Consider the following 21,077-nt stretch of genomic DNA (forward strand, 5'->3'; position numbering starts at 1 on the left):
TCCCCACTCCCTCTTCTTGTAACTATTGTGACAACACTGTGTCTCCATGAACATGTCTGTTCCCCCATTTGCCCCAAAACACTTTGAAAATCACCGCCTTAGAAAAGGTGCCATACAGAAGACATTTTAGCTTACCTTGAAATACTCCCACAGGGGAAACTGCACAACAGAGAAAGGAATCTGTAAAACAAACGTCCATGTATTAATAGAGCACACATGATTGTATGTCAAAATAATACCAAATAAACATTGGGGGCAGTTATGTAATGGACATACATTGAAAATCAATAAGGGAAAGCAGTTTGTTTGCAAGTCTTTGAAAAAATATCCACTCAAAATTACATGCTATATTATTTATATATAAAACAAATTATACTATATTAGTTTACAAAATATATCTTCGATTCCATACAAATATTTCCTAAAGTTAGACATGTTTTTGGAGGAGCTTTCTGCATAAGAACTGATCGTGCCAATATTTGTGAGACCTTACAAAAGTGGCAAACATGTCTGTTCATTAGGCAAGGGAGTATGTTTATTGGGAAGCGTTGGTAAAAGACAAGCTTTCGATTTCTCCCTGCAACAGTATACTGCATATAGCCGGTCACACCGCTGTATAACATGGGTTAATTTACTGTCCACAAGTTTTGTCAGTAAGGATGGAAGTTCAGTTTCGAACATGGTGGATAATAATAACCGCCTACTACAACCAAGTGAACAGTTGTAATAGTAGTATGCGTAAAACATCAGCACATGTTTTAAGGAATGTGGCGCTTTGGTCAGCAACACCACAGACAACTTCGAATTGAATACTGTATTTGTGGCAAAGAACGCCTTACACAAGTGTAATCTCTAAATCAGTTTGTAAACCCTCTACCACAGTATTGTCTTCCAATGTTCTAGTACATTTTTATTAACAAACAAGTTATTTTAGATTTCCAATTTTTCGTAATAATTTTTCTTCGTATAGTGTACCACCCAGCACCTTAAGCGTAGCATGCAATGTGAAATAAATACAAACTCAGCGATTTTTCTATTCATCAGGAGAAGTGCAGTTTACAAAATCACTAGCCACATGTTGCACTCAAACAGTGGAAAAAGCACTGAACCCAGGAGAAGCAGTAGATTGGCCATGCTGATCTTCTGTAGGTCACTCTTTTCTGGCAGGACAGAGAACGTTCTAATGTATTTTAACAATTTACCAAGTAAGAGGTTTCACCCTTTTCAGCCTCTGCCCATCTGGCTATAGAAAGCCCCATACCATTTCTATCTCCTATACAATACTAAGATAACACATGCCTGATAGGAGCTCTATGGCAGAAGGGACCGCAGGACATAGTACTGTGATAATGAAGACTGGGAGACAGGGTACCAGAATACAAGTAATTGATTGAGTCAGTAACACCACACCCATCTACTATCTTACATTCCTTGGGATATGAGAATGTGGCAAATGCAATGATCCTCCAGTATGCCTTAAGAAGAAGTAAAAACAGAAACCAAAAGTACACCTTGTGTTGTATGAACGCATTGTAGATACTTAAAAAATTGACGGTTCTTAGTGGAGCATTTTATGGCAAAACAAACATCCACCATATGACAGTGGTCAACACTGTGGCCACAACCACTGACGGCCAAGGATTTCACCATAGTAAATTTCTGCTAAGACCAGTTTAATGTAATTCCCAAAGTGATCCAACTTATTTTGACAGTCAGAACCACACTAGCTTGACTGCATGTCCACTCATGTGAATAACTAGTGAAATACATGGCATTGGATTGAGAAGCCTGGTGGCAGGATGGAATTAGCACTGAAAAATAGGACAAAGCCAGACACAAGCAGGGCTTGGCCATCAACCAAATATGTATTTGCCAACTGTGACAAGCGTTGGATCTACAAGGAAAGAAAATTTCCTAAACAAGCATCAAAGCAGCACCTTTTCCGTCAGTTAAGAGATTGCTGATAGTCAAGATCCACTCGCTCACCAGTCTACAGAACTGAGTCCTTAGGAACAGTTTCCTTGTTTATCAAAGCATATTATTGACTATTTTGTCTGTGTTAACTGGTGTTCACTTGTGGCCTTAGCATACAGGACAAAACAGTAAGGAGGATTAAAAAGCCGACAGACTTACAATAGTGGCTGCAATTAGACAACAGAGGCCCAAAATATAGACTGTGCCACTCAAAAGACTGGCACCCATCTCTCACATGTGGAAAGATGCATAGAGATATGGAAGTTCAGAGTGACTCCCTGATTATGAGGGAAAAGAAGCAAATGTTCCATGAAAACCATAGTACCTCCACACTTTCTAAATGAAATAAAGCCACATATGCAGAGGCACGGGTCGTACTTCAAGCCAAAATTTGCTAGTTTACGAAAGACAGCTAAAGATTTTGAAAGCCAATTTCTTTATAGATGCTAAGTGATAGGAGCTGAAATTTGGTTTAGATATGCTGGTGTTTGATGTGAATGCTAGAAACAAAGAAAGGCAAAGTCTTTGTTGGTCTGTTTGTTTAGGTAGGCAAATTATGTAAAAAATGCAAGAGCTTTGCCAATTTAACTGTAATTCGTATTGGTAACTTTAATTGCTTCCAAGCTGACCATTCTTATTATAACTGGGATCTACTGTAAGCATTGCGGTTTGAAAATAGTGGCCTACAATGCATTTTATAAATGCCAAATAACCATAACAACGCATCTAAGGCGCTTACATACTCCAGAAGGAAACTTCTAAGGTCTACGAAAGTCAGCCCCACAAGAACACAGCTAAATCGGATGGAAAACGTAACTACAGTTTTTGACAGTCCCACTAAAAAGGAATACTTTCTACTGGGCCAGTAGTTTGCCGTGCAACCACGCCTAATGTGAAATAAAGCCACTTTAAATCATCAAAATAAAACACAGCAAGAATGACCCTACGCACAGACTTCAGAAACCTGAATGTGAAGTACTTGTTGAGAATTTTGAAAACTGTGGTGACAACGTCCTTATTTTTTCACATTTTGCACATACGTCTCAACAATAACTTGGCCACTATTAAAAAAGGCCTCCAGACTTTGACACTAATTCAAAGCCGATCACCGTCCTACAATTTAGCTCAAAATGACTGTGCAGCATACGTATCTGTAAAGTACCCAACTGTTGCAAGGTATTTTTGGTCTTGAAGAGTATGGACAACCCAATTTGAGTGTTAAAGCTGTAGTCTGCACTTGACCGTAGACACCGTTTGGGATTCAAACAAGAAAGTTAGGGATCTGTAGGAAATTGGTTTTTTGGTGGGGGGAGGAGAGGGGAGGGGTGTGGGAACCAGTCTCAAGCAACAATCCCTGTCAGGGCGAATCGCAAAAAGTCACATAATTAACCTAAGCTTAGCCCTTCGGTAGCTTAGCACAAAAGCAGTGAGCCTTAACTTAGTGGCAATGTGTAATGTATTTATGCAGCACACAATCAGTAATAAAGTGAAAACACAACACAAGAAAAATTCATACAAATTTAGAAAAACACAGAAATAGTTAACGAATTACTTGACACCAAAAAGACAAAATCCAATCAGTAGAACAGGTGTTATGAATTTTAAAAGGTTTTAGTTAAACTAGCATCTAAAAGATGAAAACGCCAACCATGGGCATCTAGTCGAGCGAGACAGGGCTAAGTCAAAAGATGTGGCCATTTGCGATTTAGCGCATTTCGAATACACCACGGGGATTGGACCTAGTCTCCGCTTACCTTCGGACTTCGAAGATATTTCTAAGAACAATGTCTGAGAAGGGAAAGTTCAGCAGGACAAAGCAACTGGATGTGTCAGAGGAAGAGGAAACGCTGTCATTGGAGAGCCGCTGGATGAAGTCAATGTGAAGATTTCTCCATTCTGACATTTGGCTCTTTGGATACCTTTAGCACCTCTTCCATGGATCCAGGACTGGAAGGGCACCACTTGGAGGGTAAGACTCACTTCAGGAGGTAGGGTTCAGGTGCAGGGCTCTATTGCTGGAGCTTTTTGTGCACCCGTAGCTCAGAACAGGAGGCCAGTCAACTAACCCTTGGATTCACTCTGGTAGTCTAGGGTTCAAGCAGCAGAGCACTGCTCAAGCAGCAGGGCAGTCCTCTGAAGTACAAGGCAGGCCTTCTAAGTGTCTGTCGCAGGGCCAAGAGTGCATAGAAGAGTGGATCTGAGGGTCCTATTTTTATACCTGGCACCAGCTTTGAAGTGGAATAAACGTCTAGAGATTTCCCCCACAATAGGTTTAAGAATTTCCTTCTTCCCTACCCAGGATCCAAGAAGTCTGGGGTGACAAAAGACTGGTGTGAAGTTCTTTGTGAGTGTGTTCAGGCAGCTCCTTTGAAATGTAAGTGGGGCAGGGAACAGCACCACTTCTCCCATCCTGGCAGGATGGCCCAGGACACAGGCTACAGGCACCAAATAGTTAGGACAAGAAAAAGCCAACTTCCTAAAAGTGATATTTTCAGAACTGTGACTCAAAATCCATCCAATGATGCGATTAAGGAGGATTTTAAATTACAATTCTTTAGAGGTCAAACATGATATTTCTACCCTTTCTCAAAGACAGGTTATAACTTAATAAATGTAATGAGGTACCTCAATGTTATCCTATGTGAGAGGTAACTTTCATAGTAGTGAAAAACGAATTTTGAGGTTTTTCACTTACCAGGACAAGTCAAACTTAAATATTCATGTCCAATTGTTTACATACACTGCACCCTGTCCTATTGGCTCTTTACAGCCTACCTTAGGGGTGACCTACATGTATTTGAAATGGAGTTTTAGGCCTGACAGAAGGTTTATTTTGCAAGATCAAAATGGTAGTTAAAATTGCAAATAGGCTACAATGTCAGGCTTGAGGCATGTTTTAAAAGGCTACTTCAGTGGGTGGCACAATAATTTCTGCAGGCCCAATAGTAGCATTTAATTTACAGTTACTTGGTACATGCTGTGCCACATTACTAGGACTTAAAAGCATAATAAATGTGCCACTCGTGAGTAGGCCAATTTTACTATGTTTTAAGATGTGAGCTCAAGAACTTTAGCACTGATTAGCAGCTGTAAAGTGCACAGAGTCCTAAAGACAACAAAAACAAATGTCAGTTTACAGGACGGGAGTAGGCAAGAAGTTTGGGGAAATACCACCCTATGGCTAACATGTCTAACATGATGAAAATATATAGCCCAGCTCAATCTTGAACATTTAGCCTAAGTCATCCGTGGATTTTGAGCTAACTCAAGGGCAAGGTTGGTTCCCATACTCAATTTAGTGTGAAAGGTCAGCTACCGTTTTGGTAAGGCAACTGAGCAAGTGTGAGTTATGGGAATTAGCATTTGGGGAACACCACCGTTTACTGTGTCTTGGGTCACACTTGAGAACCCTAGATTCGAGTGCCTATATTCCAAAACAGATTACAAATCATATAATAATTCCTATAAATAAAAAACGGATGAAATTAAGCACCATCACTGGCCTCTCAAAAACATTACAGAAAGTACCCGTTTTATTTGGAAACATATCTGACTAAATGTAGCTCTGGTTCAATACATAAAGAGTTAAATACTTTCTGTTTACTGTTTCGCAAATAATGATTAATAAATGAGTCTCCTTCAGTTAGGCTCGCTGGGAAAACGAGGCTTGACAGACACCTGCCACAAAAAAATTGTTATCTCTCCAGACAGGAAGTGACAGTGAGAAGAAATCAATGCCTCTGCAGAACGCTGAGCTGACAAGCTGAAACCTCAGTGGAAGTTCGCTATTTGGAACACTGAGGACTATCCCACGGGGGCTCTCAAAGTCCCCCAATAAAGGTCAAACGTGGGTCTTATTTATTGGGCTCCTGAAACTCTAGTGTAGCGATTCAATTACCTTTTCGATTTTGGGTGACAACATCCAAGATTTTTTTTTTTTTACCGTAAAGCGTGCTTGCATATTTATGAGTAGGCATACATGAATGCACCGTGCCCTATTGCTCTGCAGTCTACGACTTCATCTGTCAAACACAGTGACATTCTGTGCAATGCTGACATGAATGCCACAAAACCCCGTTTAATTCAGATGACCACAATATGTAAATCAATTAGTTAAAAAGGTATAGCGGCAAGTACGCCCAAAGTGCACGTCGGACAAATTTAATTACTAGTACCGACATGCAGTTAGTCCCTTATTTTGACATACTAAAGTAGCTGTCATGGGATACCTTAAAATGTGCTGACGCTGTGCTACGAAGGTGCAGTATGTGTATTTACCAAAGAGTTTAACCCTTGCACTACTGATCAGGGGCTGTGCCACGAAAATGCTCCCTCTTACAAACAACTTTGTAGAGTATGCTTTTCTTGCACAAGAAAGACATCCAAAATGTATTTTTGGGGCAGTATATGTTTTTATGTGCATGTGTGTTTAGATTGTGCCTGCGCGCAAAATGTGTTGGGGTGTGTGAAATGTTACAATATGCGCAAAAAGCATTGCTGCATGCATGATACGTATTACTGAAAATCCACATGAATGCAAGTGTTGATACATGAGCAACCTATATATATGACCAGTGGCGGCTGGTGGATTTTAAAAGTGGTGAGCCAGAAATCTTAGACCAGAAAGGGTATTGCATACAAACTCAGTATATGGATTTTATATGTGCATATGCACATAGATCCATATATACTGGGTTTATACGAAACTGTAAAAAAAGAACTACTAGAACCCAGGCAGAAAAAACCTCTTTGTTAATTTTTTAAATGCCAATCCCTGTGCGCACTAGTTAAGTTGACACCCAGCCACACCTGCGGGCATCAAGCACATAGTAAAACTCCAATTCTCTAGACATGACCACATTGCGCATGACAATGCAATGTGGTTTAAAGGTGGACGAGCCAACAAATTAATAGAGAGAGTCGACCCAAGAGACTGGCTTGGCTCCTAGAGCTCCTGCTAGAGCCCAATCCCAAAAATGTTTCTATGTAAAACACACAACCTCACTTAAAATACAATAAAGACTCTTTAAAAGTCTAAAAACGATATTTCTTTAACATACCAAAGATTTGACATAATTATGTCACATTTTATCAGTGCACTGAGCGATATTTATTAAGAGATAGTTATAAGCATGATCAGGCTTTAAGTGGGATGAAAAAACTGGGGGGGTCTCTCAGAGGGGCGTGGCCAATGTAATTAAGGGCATGACTTAAAAACACGTAAACTAAAAATCTGTGCTTAGCATAGCGTGCAGCCCAACTTGTATTTTGCTGTTTCTGTCATTGCATCCAGATATATGATACAACAAGTAACATCATACCTACAAGTCAGGACTATTGGATCTGTCAATGGTTGTTAGTATCATAAGATAAATAAGCAGCAACCATGGCTTGTATATAATATTGAAACAGCTTCCACTTAAAGCCCTCGTGACACCCCAACGATGTTGCTGCTCCTGAGTTTCAAAAAGAGAAGGGAAATCCAGAGAGAAAATGACTCTCTTTAAAGGAGTTCCCTTCCCCTACAATGCTCACCTGGCATGACGTCATGCCGAATCTTCTCCACTAGTGAGAAGTGAGCAGTGTGAGCAGCGCACATCGATGTGCCTGCTGTCACTGCAGTCCGGAAAAAAACTGACCACCAAAACAGAGCCCGATAGAGACTCGTTCGAGGCCTTCTTTAAAAAGCTGTGAGTGCTCAGCACCATTGAGACCGGGCCCGCTTATCGCCCTGAGCACAGGGCCGGACTGGGAACCACAACCGGCCCTGGCAAAGTGCTCTGCCCCCCCCAACCGCCCCCCCACTCCACATTCGGGGGGAGTTGGAGGTGCCGCCGAGCTCTTTGCCAGGGCCGGTTTTCGGCTGATTTTGGTTCAGGGCCGATTTTGCAGCTACGGCCCCAGGGGCCCAAAACCGGCCCCCACCCGTGCGGCGCACCGGGGGATTGCCCGGTGTCCACACTATGGCCAGTCCGGCCCTGCCTGAGCATGATCTTAGAACGGTTCCTGCCCCGCCCTGGTGTCATTGCTATTAGTGGACTTAGAGGCGATTCAGTTGTCATGTGCACATTGTATGTGGCACAAATTATTATGGATAAAACAACAATACAGTCTGTTAATTTAAACACAACATATTCTGAATTCACATATTTGAAGGAGAATGGGCGAAATAAAATATTTGCCGAAGATTACACAATTTGGTTTAGGGAAATGCAGGGATTAATCCCATGTTTTCCAGGTTCACTTCCTGCAAATCAGGAATTATTTGTCTCTCATAAAAATACTAGTTAGCAATTGTAGGAGAGTAGGGTCTGCAATCCTATGATCACCCAGATTTTTTTGCTTTTGTTTCACTGGTTTACGACTTTCTCTGGCTGTGGGCCTGCTAATCAGACCCACAGCCTGGCTGTTCTCTTTCTAAATTACGACATGTACCCTAGGTGCATTTACCAATTGGTACTGGGCCACCTTATCAGACCCTGTAACTCAGGGCATAGGTGTACCCAGGGCCGCAGCATGTATTATGCCACCCCTGGCTGGCCTCCTAAATTTGACACAACTGGCTGCATGACAGCTGGGGCGAAGTCGTGTAATCACACTTTGCTTTAGATATAGTAGCCCTATATCTAACCATACAATGGACACCCGAGTTCCTATCAGTCACTCCTATGGCAGGCCTTGACAATCCTGAAGGCAGAGTGCGTGGGCTCGTGTGAACTAGGTTCTGGCCCGAGCCGAGCCCGGTTGCAGCTTGCGGAATGAAGACCCAATGGCTGTTCCATGATAACGCGTACCACATCAGTAACTTCGGTGTCGCGTTATCAAGACATGTCGAGTAAGGTGTCATACGAATCGGGATGCTGCCCTCTCACCAACTCTGGCGACGAGGTTAGCATTCCGCCCTTCTAGAGGGACACGACATGTACGTAACTGTGAACCCCGGTTAAAGTTAACTAAAGCCTCAGCTCCACAAAATGGATGCTGCCACCACAGACACGAGTCTGACCTCCTGCTGCTGGGAGTCCTTCCAGCGAGGAGAGCTTGGACAAAGGGTTTCCTGTCGAGGGCGGTGTTCGCACCGTCCCAGACAGGGTTTGTGTATTCTGGGTAGGTAGGGCTTTTGCGAGAAGGTGACTGCGGAGTGGCACCCCGGTGCTCACTACGCATCTGCCGGTTAGAACCAGTTCCAGGGGCACCAGCCCTGGCCTGGGGAAAGTCCGGCAGGGGAGAGGGGTGTAACTACCCCCCTTCCTGGTCCCACCCTTAGGGCAGGACCTAGTCATGTACCCGCCCCTTTCTTTAGGATAAAGACCGGAGCGGGGACCCTTCCAAATTAGATCATCTTTGAATCAAGAACTACTTTCTACGAAAGGACTTCGAGACTCTTCTCAAGATTTCTCCCTTGTGGCTAAGGAGTAGTCACCCTGCATCAGCGGGCACCATCTAAGAACTCTGCGGTTTGCTGTAAGTCCTTCCTCAAGGAATCCGACGGCCCAGCTCGACGAGAACCGGCTTCCCTGGCACCTCAGACCTCTACCCACGTCATCAGCTCAGCTGTGATCTGTGGGTGCGACGAGACCTCGAGGGACCGGCCATCATCAAAACCTGCACGCTTTCGTAACCAGCACGACCATCAAAGTAATTCTCTGGTGAGTGCTCTGGGGTCCGAGAAGCCCCGACCCTGAGCCGCTCCAGCACCGAAGTGCAGTCCCCCAGCATCTCCACGATCTGCGTGGGGCCCTTCTGCTCGCTGCTCAGCACGTTGTCTGGTCACTAGCCGCTGGCTTGTGCCCTTCTGTGACGACATCCGACAATCAACTCTGCTGGTCTGGTTGCTCCAGACTGGCCCTTGCTTCCATCTTTGCGAGAAGCACCCCGGGCCCTCCTGGTCCACTCAAGACGCCATCTTAGGCCCACCACGTGGCCCTGAGATCTGCCAAGGCTTGTTGCCCCATCCTGGGCCCAGCGACGCCGACAGCATCATCCTTCGTGGGACAGCTCGCACCTCCACCGTGGTCGCCGACAACGCCTCCTGGTCCGTGAGACTGCAGAGCCTAGCGTCGCCCACTCACCTGGTCGAGGTGACGGCCAACCGGTGCCTTCCTGGTACCCTCTGATTACTGGCTAGTAGTACGAACTTGGTCCCCTCTGCTTTCAGGTATCATCAAACTCTGATCCAGGCTTGGATCTCTACGAACTATTCAGCACTGGTCGCCGGCCAGCAACTCCTTTCTTCCGGCTCCTGGCTCGTCAGCGAAGACCCCGACGCCTGTAAGACTTGTGCAGCCGCAGCCCTCGTGGCTAGGTAACTCGGCATTTCGGTGCCTGCATAGCCTCTTTACTCTAGGGTCCCGAGTCCCTCGCTTCCGACTTGCCTTATCGGGTCCGCCCGAGACCTTAAACTTCCCGTGTCCTCGGACACTTGTTTTAATTGTGCACTTGAAGTATTTTCCTAAGAGATTTGGTTTGTGCTTAGTACCCTGTCCTCATAAAGAGTCCAGGGCTGTTGTGAATCTTAATAAATATCCTGTTTATTTTCATAACACTTGTGTGGTGTCCTTTCACTGGGTGTTCAAGGGGTACATGTGTGGTAAACAGCTGGCTTAACGCGCCCTCTCGAGTCTTTAGCCTTAGACTGCTCGTATCCACGCTACTAGGATAGCTGGTCTATAGGTTGACTTACAACCAAACACCATAAGGGTCGTTGGAACGATACATAGCGGTCGCTAGAATAGCGAACGTTGCATATCGGGCCAACTTCTCACATTGGTGAGCAGCGGTTGGGATTTGAGCTTGCTGTTGTTTTACCACACGTATCCTAAGAATATCTTGTTGAAAGATCACATAAGTACTGTTAGTACATATAACTAAAGCTTAGAATACTCTGAGTTCTACTGAACCAGCTGTTGCAGCTCCTCAAGGCTTAGCACACCTTGGCTGCAACTCTTAGCAAGGGAACAGTAGGTAAACACATAGTGTAGGTAGGTGCATCCCTTACACCACACTAGAAACAGTATGTCGGACAAAGGAGGAAACTCTGAGTCTCCCCTTGTGTCAGTTGACCCTCCACAGGTCATCCCTTCGAGATATACTGTGCTGAGCTTCAAGGAGTTAAGACAAGTGTGTCACTCCAGGAAGATCAAGCAGGGGTCTAACCCCACAACGTCCTTTCTGATTGGTCTCTTGGAGACTTATGATGCCAGAAAAGCTGAGACCCTTCCCAGCTCTTCTAATCCAGAAGGAGACATGCCTCCCCTCGAGGGAACCAGAGACGATCCTGACCTCATCCACCTCGCAACTGAGAACGAAGATGTGGAGGATGATGAGGATGAGGATCCCTCTGGGGATGAGGCAGATAAGGGACAGGTAGAAGTCGTAAGACTAAGCAGGTCCAACTTAAGCAGACATGACAGTGGTACTGGGGGACCCCTGGGGCCGCTATCAGGTCAAGTTAACATTGGGAATGGACGAGCCCGATCTCTGTCAAGAGACTCTGGCAGATCCCTTCGAACCAATGGCTCTCACAACTCTTCTCAAAGAGGGATGACGTCCCCTCAGAGGAGAGTGTACGAAGCTAAGGAAAGGGCAGCTAATCTGAGGATCGAAAGGGAAGAACTTGCCCTGGCCAAAGAAAGGCTTGCCTTTGCTAGAGAGCAACAGTTAAGTGGGGTAGTCCCCACTGGTGGCAGCAATGTACCTAGCATTAGGGAAAGGAGTTTTGATACGAAACACCTTGGTAAGATAGTGCCCCCCTTTAAACAAGGGGACGACATCCACAAATGGATAACTGCCTTGGAGAGGGCCTGCACTGTGCAGGGTGTTCCCCAGAGTCAGTGGGCAGCTATCTTGTGGCTCTCCTTTGAAGGTAAAGGAAGAGACAAGCTCCTCACCACAAGGGTGGAGGATGCGAACGATTACCAAGTCTTGAAAAATACACTCGTTGAAGGGTTCGGCCTAACCACTGAGCAGTACAGGGTGCTGTTCAGGGATACCCAGAAAACGCAGTCTCAAGATTGGGCTGACTTTGTCGATTGTGCCACTAAGGCTTTTGAGGGCTGGTTGCTGGGCAGTAAGGTTACTGATTACACAGGATTGTATAATTTGATGATGAGAGAACAAATTTTAAACAATTGTCAGAACCAGTTGTTGCATCAGCATCTTGTCGACTCGGATCTGACCTCTCCCCAAGAATTGGGAAAGAAGGCAGACAGGTGGGTTCGTACAAGAGTCAAACAGAACCAGGGCCAGAATCAAGGTGGTCAGAAGAAAGCAGACCAGAAGGGTAAAGATTCTAAGGGGGAACAAAATGACCAGAAGTCTTCGACAGGTCCCCAACAACCCAAAGAGGGTGGGGGTCAGGCTCCCCAAAAGAAGAAAGAAGGCCAATCCAAAAGATGGTGCCAGTACTGTAAAAGTAAATCTCACTGGTTTAGTGAGTGCACCAAGAAAGGAGGAGGGCAGACTCCTGCCACTGCAGCCCCTAAGGCACCTGTGCCCCCTAGTACAGTCAGCAGTGGTAGTGCGCCTCCCAAGGGTTTAGTAGGGTTAACCCTGGGTTCTGAGGGGCGTGACAACTTAGTTGGCACACTCACTCAGGCTGTCCTTGTCAGTACAGGGGACGTGGACGTGTCCCCCGACGTAAGTCCCAATACTTTGGGCAAATACCGACAGACGCCTTTCATAAATGGAAAGATGGCTCAGGCCTATAGGGACACTTGTGCCAGCGTCACCATGGTGACGCCTAACTTTGTGGACCCTGGACAGATCATGCCAGGTACAGACTTCCTGGTGACCAATGCAAGCAATGTCACTACCAATCACAGTATGGCAATTGTAGCTTTCTCCTGGGGAGGGGTAACTGGCCAAAAGAAGGTTGTAGTTAGTTCAGACCTCCCAGTGGATTGTTTGTTGGGCAATGATTTGGAGTCATCACAATGGTCAGAAGTGGAGCACCGGACTCACATGGAAATGTTAGGTTTGCCAGCACATGTGTTCGCTGTGACCAGGTCACAGGTCAGGAAATGCCCCACTGAACAGGTGCTGGATCCTGGAACAACGGACCAGACACCTCCCAAGAAAAAGAGCGGTAGGGTTAAGGCTGCGCCTTCCCCCTTGCCCCAGGTCGTGGATCAAGTCTCAGAGGAGGCTGACATACAGGAATTGAGGGAAACTGAGCCTAGGGAATTCGAACTTGATCAAGTTGAATTCTTGGGTTCAGGGGGACCCTCAAGGGAAGACCTGGGGAAGGACCAGTTAGACTGCCCTTCTCTTGAACCCCTCAGACAGCAGGCTGCTGCTGAGGCTGCTGGGAACGCCACAGGTACCCACAAGGTATACTGGGAAGATGGACTCCTGTACACTGAGTCAAGAGACCCCAAGCCTGGCATGACCAGGAGGCTGGTTGTACCCTTGTCTCAGCGAGGTTTCCTACTTACCTTGGCCCACGAGATTCCCTTAGCAGGTCACTTAGGCCAGATGAAGACGTGGGACAGGCTTGTCTCGCACTTTCACTGGCCTCACATGAACGAAGATACCAAGGAGTTTTGCCGCTCCTGTGTCACTTGCCAAGCCAGTGGTAAGTCAGGTGGCACGACAAAGGCCCCCCTTATACCAATGCCTGTGGTGGGGGTGCCCTTTGAACGGGTGGGGATTGACATCGTCGGTCCCATGGAACCACCAACAGCATCAGGGCACAAGTTTATACTGGTGGTAGTGGATCATGCCACCAGGTATCCTGAAGCTATTCCCCTTAGGACCACTACAGCACCTGTTGTGGCAAGAGCCCTAGTTGGAGTATTCTCCAGAGTGGGCTTCCCTAAGGAGGTCGTCTCCGACAGAGGTGCAAACTTTATGTCGAGCTACTTAACTGCTATGTGGAAGGAATGTGGTGTCAACTACAAGTTCACTACACCCTATCATCCACAATGCAATGGGCTTGTTGAGAGGTTCAACAGGACACTGAAAGGGATGATTCATGGACTACCAGAAAAGCTTCGGCGTAGATGGGACGTCCTGATCCCCTGCCTCTTGTTCGCCTACAGAGAAGTCCCACAGAAGGGGGTTGGCTACAGCCCTTTTGAACTTTTGTACGGACATCCTGTAAGAGGACCCCTATGTTTGGTGAAGGAAGGATGGGAGAGACCTCTCAAAAAGCCTGCAGCCAACATAGTGGACTATGTGCTTGGCCTCCGCTCGCGGATGGCTGAATACATGGAGAAGGCATCTGAAAACCTTAAGGCCAGCCAAGAACTCCAAAAAGCTTGGCATGACCAAAAGGCTGTCTTGACTGTTTACCAGCCCGGACAGAAGGTGTGGGTGTTGGAGCCAGTGGCCCCAGCAGCACTCAAGGACAAATGGTCCGGGCCCTACACCATCCTGGAGAAAAAGGGAGAGGTCACCTACCTGGTCGACCTGGGAACTCCCCGGAGCCCCCACAGGGTGCTTCATGTCAACAGGCTCAAGGCATGTGTCGACAGGAAGGACATGAGTTTGCTCATGGCCCTAGATGAGGGACAGGAAGAGGAGAGTGACCCTCTCCCCGACCTGCTCACTCAGAATCCTGACGATGGATCGGTAGATGGTGTTGTCTTTTGTGGCAGCCTCTCCGAACATCAACAGAGCGACTGTAAACAGGTTCTTCAGTCGTTCAGACATATGTTTTCTCTAACACCCAGTCAGACCAGTTGGTGCACCCATGAGGTCGACACTGGTGACAGTTTGCCCGTTAAGAGTAAAATCTACCGGCAGCCTGATCACGTTAGAGACTGCATCAAGAGTGAAGTGCAGAAAATGTTGGAGCTGGGAGTCATTGAACCCTCGGATAGCCCTTGGGCTAGTCCCGTAGTTCTAGTGCCGAAACCTCACACCCCGGGCGGTAAGAAAGAGATGAGGTTCTGCGTAGACTACAGGGGTCTCAATGCAGTCACTAAGACTGACGCCCACCCAATACCAAGGGCAGACGAGCTTATCGATAGGTTGGCTTCGGCCAACTACTTAAGTACGTTTGACCTGACAGCTGGGTATTGGCAAATCAGGTTAGCTGAGGACGCCAAGCCTAAGACCGCATTTTCAACCCCTGGTGGGCATTATCAGTTCGTGGTGATGACCTTTGGTCTGAAAAATGCACCTGCCACCTTCCAAAGGTTGGTGAATCAAGTCCTTACTGGGCTGGACGACTTCTGTGCGGCGTATCTTGACGATATTGCTGTCTTTAGCTCCACCTGGGAGGATCACCTGGTCCACCTGCGGAAAGCGTTAGAGGCCCTGCAAGCAGCAGGCCTCACTATCAAGGCCACCAAGTGCCAGATAGGGCAGACACAGGTTGTATACCTGGGCCACCTTGTAGGTGGAGGCCAGGTTCAGCCACTGGAGAGCAAGATACAGTCAATCAGGGACTGGGCTCCTCCAACCACCCAGACTCAGGTTCGAGCTTTCTTGGGCCTGACTGGATACTACCGGAAGTTTGTCAGGAACTATGGTTCCATCGTGACACCATTAAACGAACTGACAAGCAAGAAAATGCCAAAAAAGGTTCAGTGGACAGCGAGCTGTCAAAAAGCATTCGATGACCTAAAGCAGGCCATGTGCACGGCGCCTATCCTCAAGAGTCCGGACTACTCCAAACCATTCATTGTCCAAACAGATGCTTCTGAGTTGGGTGTGGGAGCTGTTCTTTCTCAACTGAATTTTGATGGTCAAGACCAGCCCATTGCTTTTATAAGCAGAAGGCTGACCCCTAGAGAGAAGAATTGGTCAGCTATTGAGAGGGAGGCCTTTGCTGTGGTTTGGGCCCTGAAGAAGCTGAGGCCATACTTGTTTGGCACTCACTTCAAGATTCAGACCGACCATAAGCCCCTCTTATGGCTAAATCAGATGAAGGGTGAAAACCCCAAAGTGCTTAGGTGGTCCATTTCCCTACAGGGGATGGACTTTACAGTGGAACATAGACCTGGTACTGATCATGGCAATGCCGATGGGCTCTCCAGATATTTCCACTTAGAACAAGAAGACTCACCTGGTCAAGGTTAGCTTATCGTTCCGACGTTTGGGGGGGGGTCATGTAGGAGAGTAGGGTCTGCAATCCTATGATCACCCAGATTTTTTGCTTTTGTTTCACTGGTTTACGACTTTCTCTGGCTGTGGGCCTGCTAATCAGACCCACAGCCTGGCTGTTCTCTTTCTAAATTACGACATGTACCCTAGGTGCATTTACCAATTGGTACTGGGCCACCTTATCAGACCCTGTAACTCAGGGCATAGGTGTACCCAGGGCCGCCAGGGGCTGCAGCATGTATTATGCCACCCCTGGCTGGCCTCCTAAATTTGACACAACTGGCTGCATGACAGCTGGGGCGAAGTCGTGTAATCACACTTTGCTTTAGATATAGTAGCCCTATATCTAACCATACAATGGACACCCGAGTTCCTATCAGTCACTCCTATGGCAGGCCTTGACAATCCTGAAGGCAGAGTATGTGGGCTCGTGTGAACTAGGTTCTGGCCCGAGCCGAGCCCGGTTGCAGCTTGCGGAATCAAGACCCAATGGCTGTTCCATGATAACGCGTACCACATCGGTAACTTCGGTGTCGCGTTATCAAGACATGTCGAGTAAGGTGTCATACGAATCGGGATGGTGCCCTCTCACCAACTCTGGCGACGAGGTTAGCATTCCGCCCTTCTAGAGGGACACGACATGTACGTACCTGTGAACCCCGGTTAAAGTTAACTAAAGCCTCAGCTCCACAAAATGGATGCTGCCACCACAGACACGAGTCTGACCTCCTGCTGCTGGGAGTCCTTCCAGCGAGGAGAGCTTGGACAAAGGGTTTCCTGTCGAGGGCGGTGTTCGCACCGTCCCAGACAGGGTTTGTGCATTCTGGGTAGGTAGGGCTTTTGCGAGAAGGTGACTGCGGAGTGGCACCCCGGTGCTCACTACGCATCTGCCGGTTAGAACCAGTTCCAGGGGCACCAGCCCTGGCCTGGGGAAAGTCCGGCAGGGGAGAGGGGTGTAACTACCCCCCTTCCTGGTCCCACCCTTAGGGCAGGACCTAGTCATGTACCCGCCCCTTTCTTTAGGATAAAGACCGGAGCGGGGACCCTTCCAAATTAGATCATCTTTGAATCAAGAACTACTTTCTACGAAAGGACTTCGAGACTCTTCTCAAGATTTCTCCCTTGTGGCTAAGGAGTAGTCACCCTGCATCAGCGGGCACCATCTAAGAACTCTGCGGTTTGCTGTAAGTCCTTCCTCAAGGAATCCGACGGCCCAGCTCGACGAGAACCGGCTTCCCTGGCACCTCAGAACTCTACCCACGTCATCAGCTCAGCTGTGATCTGTGGGTGCGACGAGACCTCGAGGGACCGGCCATCATCAAAACCTGCACGCTTTCGTAACCAGCACGACCATCGAAGTAATTCTCTGGTGAGTGCTCTGGGGTCCGAGAAGCCCCGACCCTGAGCCGCTCCAGCACCGAAGTGCAGTCCCCCAGCATCTCCACGATCTGCGTGGGGCCCTTCTGCTCGCTGCTCAGCACGTTGTCTGGTCACTAGCCGCTGGCTTGTGCCCTTCTGTGACGACATCCGACAATCAACTCTGCTGGTCTGGTTGCTCCAGACTGGCCCTTGCTTCCATCTTTGCGAGAAGCACCCCGGGCCCTCCTGGTCCACTCAAGACGCCATCTTAGGCCCACCACGTGGCCCTGAGATCTGCCAAGGCTTGTTGCCCCATCCTGGGCCCAGCGACGCCGACAGCATCATCCTTCGTGGGACAGCTCGCACCTCCACCGTGGTCGCCGACAACGCCTCCTGGTCCGTGAGACTGCAGAGCCTAGCATCGCCCACTCACCTGGTCGAGGTGACGGCCAACCGGTGCCTTCCTGGTACCCTCTGACTACTGGCTAGTAGTACGAACTTGGTCCCCTCTGCTTTCAGGTATCATCAAACTCTGATCCAGGCTTGGATCTCTACGAACTATTCAGCACTGGTCGCCGGCCAGCAACTCCTTTCTTCCGGCTCCTGGCTCGTCAGCGAAGACCCCGACGCCTGTAAGACTTGTGCAGCCGCAGCCCTCGTGGCTAGGTAACTCGGCATTTCGGTGCCTGCATAGCCTCTTTACTCTAGGGTCCCGAGTCCCTCGCTTCCGACTTGCCTTATCGGGTCCGCCCGAGACCTTAAACTTCCCGTGTCCTCGGACACTTGTTTTAATTGTGCACTTGAAGTATTTTCCTAAGAGATTTGGTTTGTGCTTAGTACCCTGTCCTCATAAAGAGTCCAGGGCTGTTGTGAATCTTAATAAATATCCTGTTTATTTTCATAACACTTGTGTGGTGTCCTTTCACTGGGTGTTCAAGGGGTACATGTGTGGTAAACAGCTGGCTTAACGCGCCCTCTCGAGTCTTTAGCCTTAGACTGCTCGTATCCACGCTACTAGGATAGCTGGTCTATAGGTTGACTTACAACCAAACACCATAAGGGTCGTTGGAACGATACATAGCGGTCGCTAGAATAGCGAACGTTGCATATCGGGCCAACTTCTCACAGCAATTAGCAGAAGTAATTGTTCCTTTATGCATGTGCAAGTAACATGGAACGGGAAAGAGAGGCCAAACTTAAGGTGAAGTTAAGTTTTGGAGCGCAAAGACTCTGCACGTGACACCTCTGTGGACTCAGAGTCTGTCCTCTATGGTGACTGCTGGCTCAGGCTAATAGTAGGAGGATTGTTAGTAATCAATGAGCACTAGCTCTGATTTAAATTGTTTGTATGTCTGTGGGTGGAGGAAAACCATTAGGTTTTATGAAGTCCCTCACCCACCAACCTAGTTGGTGGCATGCTTCATCATCGGGCCCCACCCGAGGTACCGAGTGTACCTCAGGTGTGCTTCGACGTCAGATTACTGCAGAGGGGGTTTTTTTGGTTCGTGAGGGTGCTGTGAGTGTGCTCTGAGTAAGGTTTAAAATACTGTCCTGGGTATCCCAAAGACTGTTTTAATGGTGGGCCCCAGGCAGTCAGTAAAAACAAAGGCTATCGGACGTGCACGGTAGGCTTATGGCCTCCGACGTCCTGTGCGGTTAACTAGTTTCAGCCAGGCCTTTTCTTCTTATTGCCTTCGTCAGGACCTTATCTGTGTAGGGTGTTACAGGGATTAGTATGAGTTTGTCAGTGCCCTGTGTGTAAAGCACACGCTACGGTGCTTATATGTGCAAGAGGTGTTTCCTCTCGAGTTGTACCTGTAGGGGGTAAAAAAAGGACAGACATAACATTTAAGTAAAGGCTCCTTGTAGCGGGCTGAAAGCATTTAGTGAGGCCGCGCCAGGTGCCATGGACAAGGCGGCAGTGTTGGCGTCAGTGGAGGGTAGTGAAAGTGTGGCCAGTCTCACAATATGCGTTTTTATATGTGAAATTAGGCCTAAGTACTGTACCCACAGTTGGCGTAAACAGTGGTGAAGGAATAAAAACCATTAAAATGGAGTTGCTTACACCTGATTTTAGCGAACAACTCAGCATGGAGCTCAGCCGGGGGCCAGGACCATATGCACTCTAAATTGGAGGAAAAAAAGGAAAAAGGCTGTTGGGGGAGGGGGGTAGTCTGCACCCAAAAAGGTAACGGTAAAAGGATGCACACACAAACATGGCCGGGGGCAGCATGAATGGTGGCTGTATCGTTAGCAAAGTCGAGTTCAGGTACTTACTGCGCGATGTCGCTGGGCCCTGTAGTAGAGGAAACAGAAGAAAGACTCGCATGCAGGTGTATGTAGCGCTCTCTCTATTTATTTTTATAGTGCAATTGAAAGTCTAAATTGCTAACATGCACGTGCAAATGTGCTGTTGTCTAGGGGAGTGCTCCCCTCTACTACAGGCATCTCCTCGAGACAACAGGAAGCTGAACACGCCCATGACACGTGGCCAGAACACCTGACACAGCTAACAAGCAACACCTGGCGCTTTCCACAGGTATTTAAGCGCTTTTCATACTGAAGCTCACTTCCCACTGAGCCTCTGCCCGGACAACAGGTTAATTGCGGGCCCAGCGACATCACGCAGTAAGTATCTGAACTCGACTTTGCTAACGATAAAGCCACCATTCATGCTGCCCCCAGCCGTGTTTGTGTGTGCATCCTTTTAGTGTTACCTTGCTGGATGTAGACTACCCCCCTCCCCCAACAGCCTTTTTCCTTTTTTTCTCCCAATTTAGAGTGCATATGGTCCTGGCTCCCGGCTCAGCTCCATGCTGAGTTGTTCGCTAAAATCAGGTGTATAAGCACCGTAGCGTGTGCTTTACATAAAGGGCACTGACACACTCATGCTAACCCCTGTAACACCCTACACAGATAAGGTCCTGACGAAAGCCAGTAGAAGAAAAGGCCTGGCTGAAACTAGTTGACCGCACAATTATGTCGGAGGCCATAAGCCTACCGTGCACGTCCGATAGCCTTTGTTTTTATTGACTGCCTGGGGCCCACCATTAAAACAGTCTTTGGGACACCCAGGACAGTATTTTAAACCTCTCAGAGCACACTCACAGCACCCTCACAAATCAGAAAAACCCGCTCATCAGTAATCTGGCGTCGAAGCACACCAGAGGTACACTCGCTACCTTGGGTGGGGCCCGATGATGAAGCATGCCACCAACTAGGTTGATGGGTGAGGCTCTTCATAAAACCTAATGGTTTTCCTCCACCTGCAGACATACAAACAATTTAAACCAGAGCTAGTTCTCATTGATTACTAACATATAAACTGGGGAAAGAGACTAGCCTCTCTAGTTCTCCTCTCTCTCTTTTTGATTACAACATAATAGTAGGAGGAGACCGTCCTGGCAGAGAGCAGAATGGGCCCAGCAGTTTCAAAACTCACTTGATGTACAGGGCCCGGCGGGCAGAATAATGAATTCTGTTGGTTTCTCTGTGTGTGGCCGTGGGCTTTGTCTCTTGAGTTCTGCACTCTCCCTAATCAAAAGCACAAAGAAATCCCCCACCACTGGTATTGCACAGTGTTGTCCTGCTAATTAAGTTTAATAAAGGGGTTAGGCACTGTAAACGACAACTAGATAGGGCCTGTCAATAATTAGAACAACAAATTATATAGTCATCACCTTTATCGCAGT

At 47.6% G+C, this 21,077-nt stretch overlaps 1 protein-coding gene across 2 annotated transcripts in view; it reads right to left on the bottom strand.

The window, feature by feature from the left end:
- Window positions 1-21,077, bottom strand: part of SLC25A26 (solute carrier family 25 member 26) — an 885,107-nt gene that overhangs the window by 217,678 nt on the left and 646,352 nt on the right. For both annotated transcript variants that reach the window (XM_086936841.1, XM_086936842.1), the window contains exon 6: window positions 136-180. In XM_086936841.1, coding sequence (XP_086792967.1) covers window positions 136-180 — 45 coding nt within the window. The remainder of the gene's footprint in view (window positions 1-135; window positions 181-21,077) is intronic.

Source organism: Lissotriton vulgaris, chromosome 9 (genome assembly GCF_964263255.1).
Source record: "Lissotriton vulgaris chromosome 9, aLisVul1.2, whole genome shotgun sequence".
Taxonomy (NCBI): domain Eukaryota; kingdom Metazoa; phylum Chordata; class Amphibia; order Caudata; family Salamandridae; genus Lissotriton; species Lissotriton vulgaris.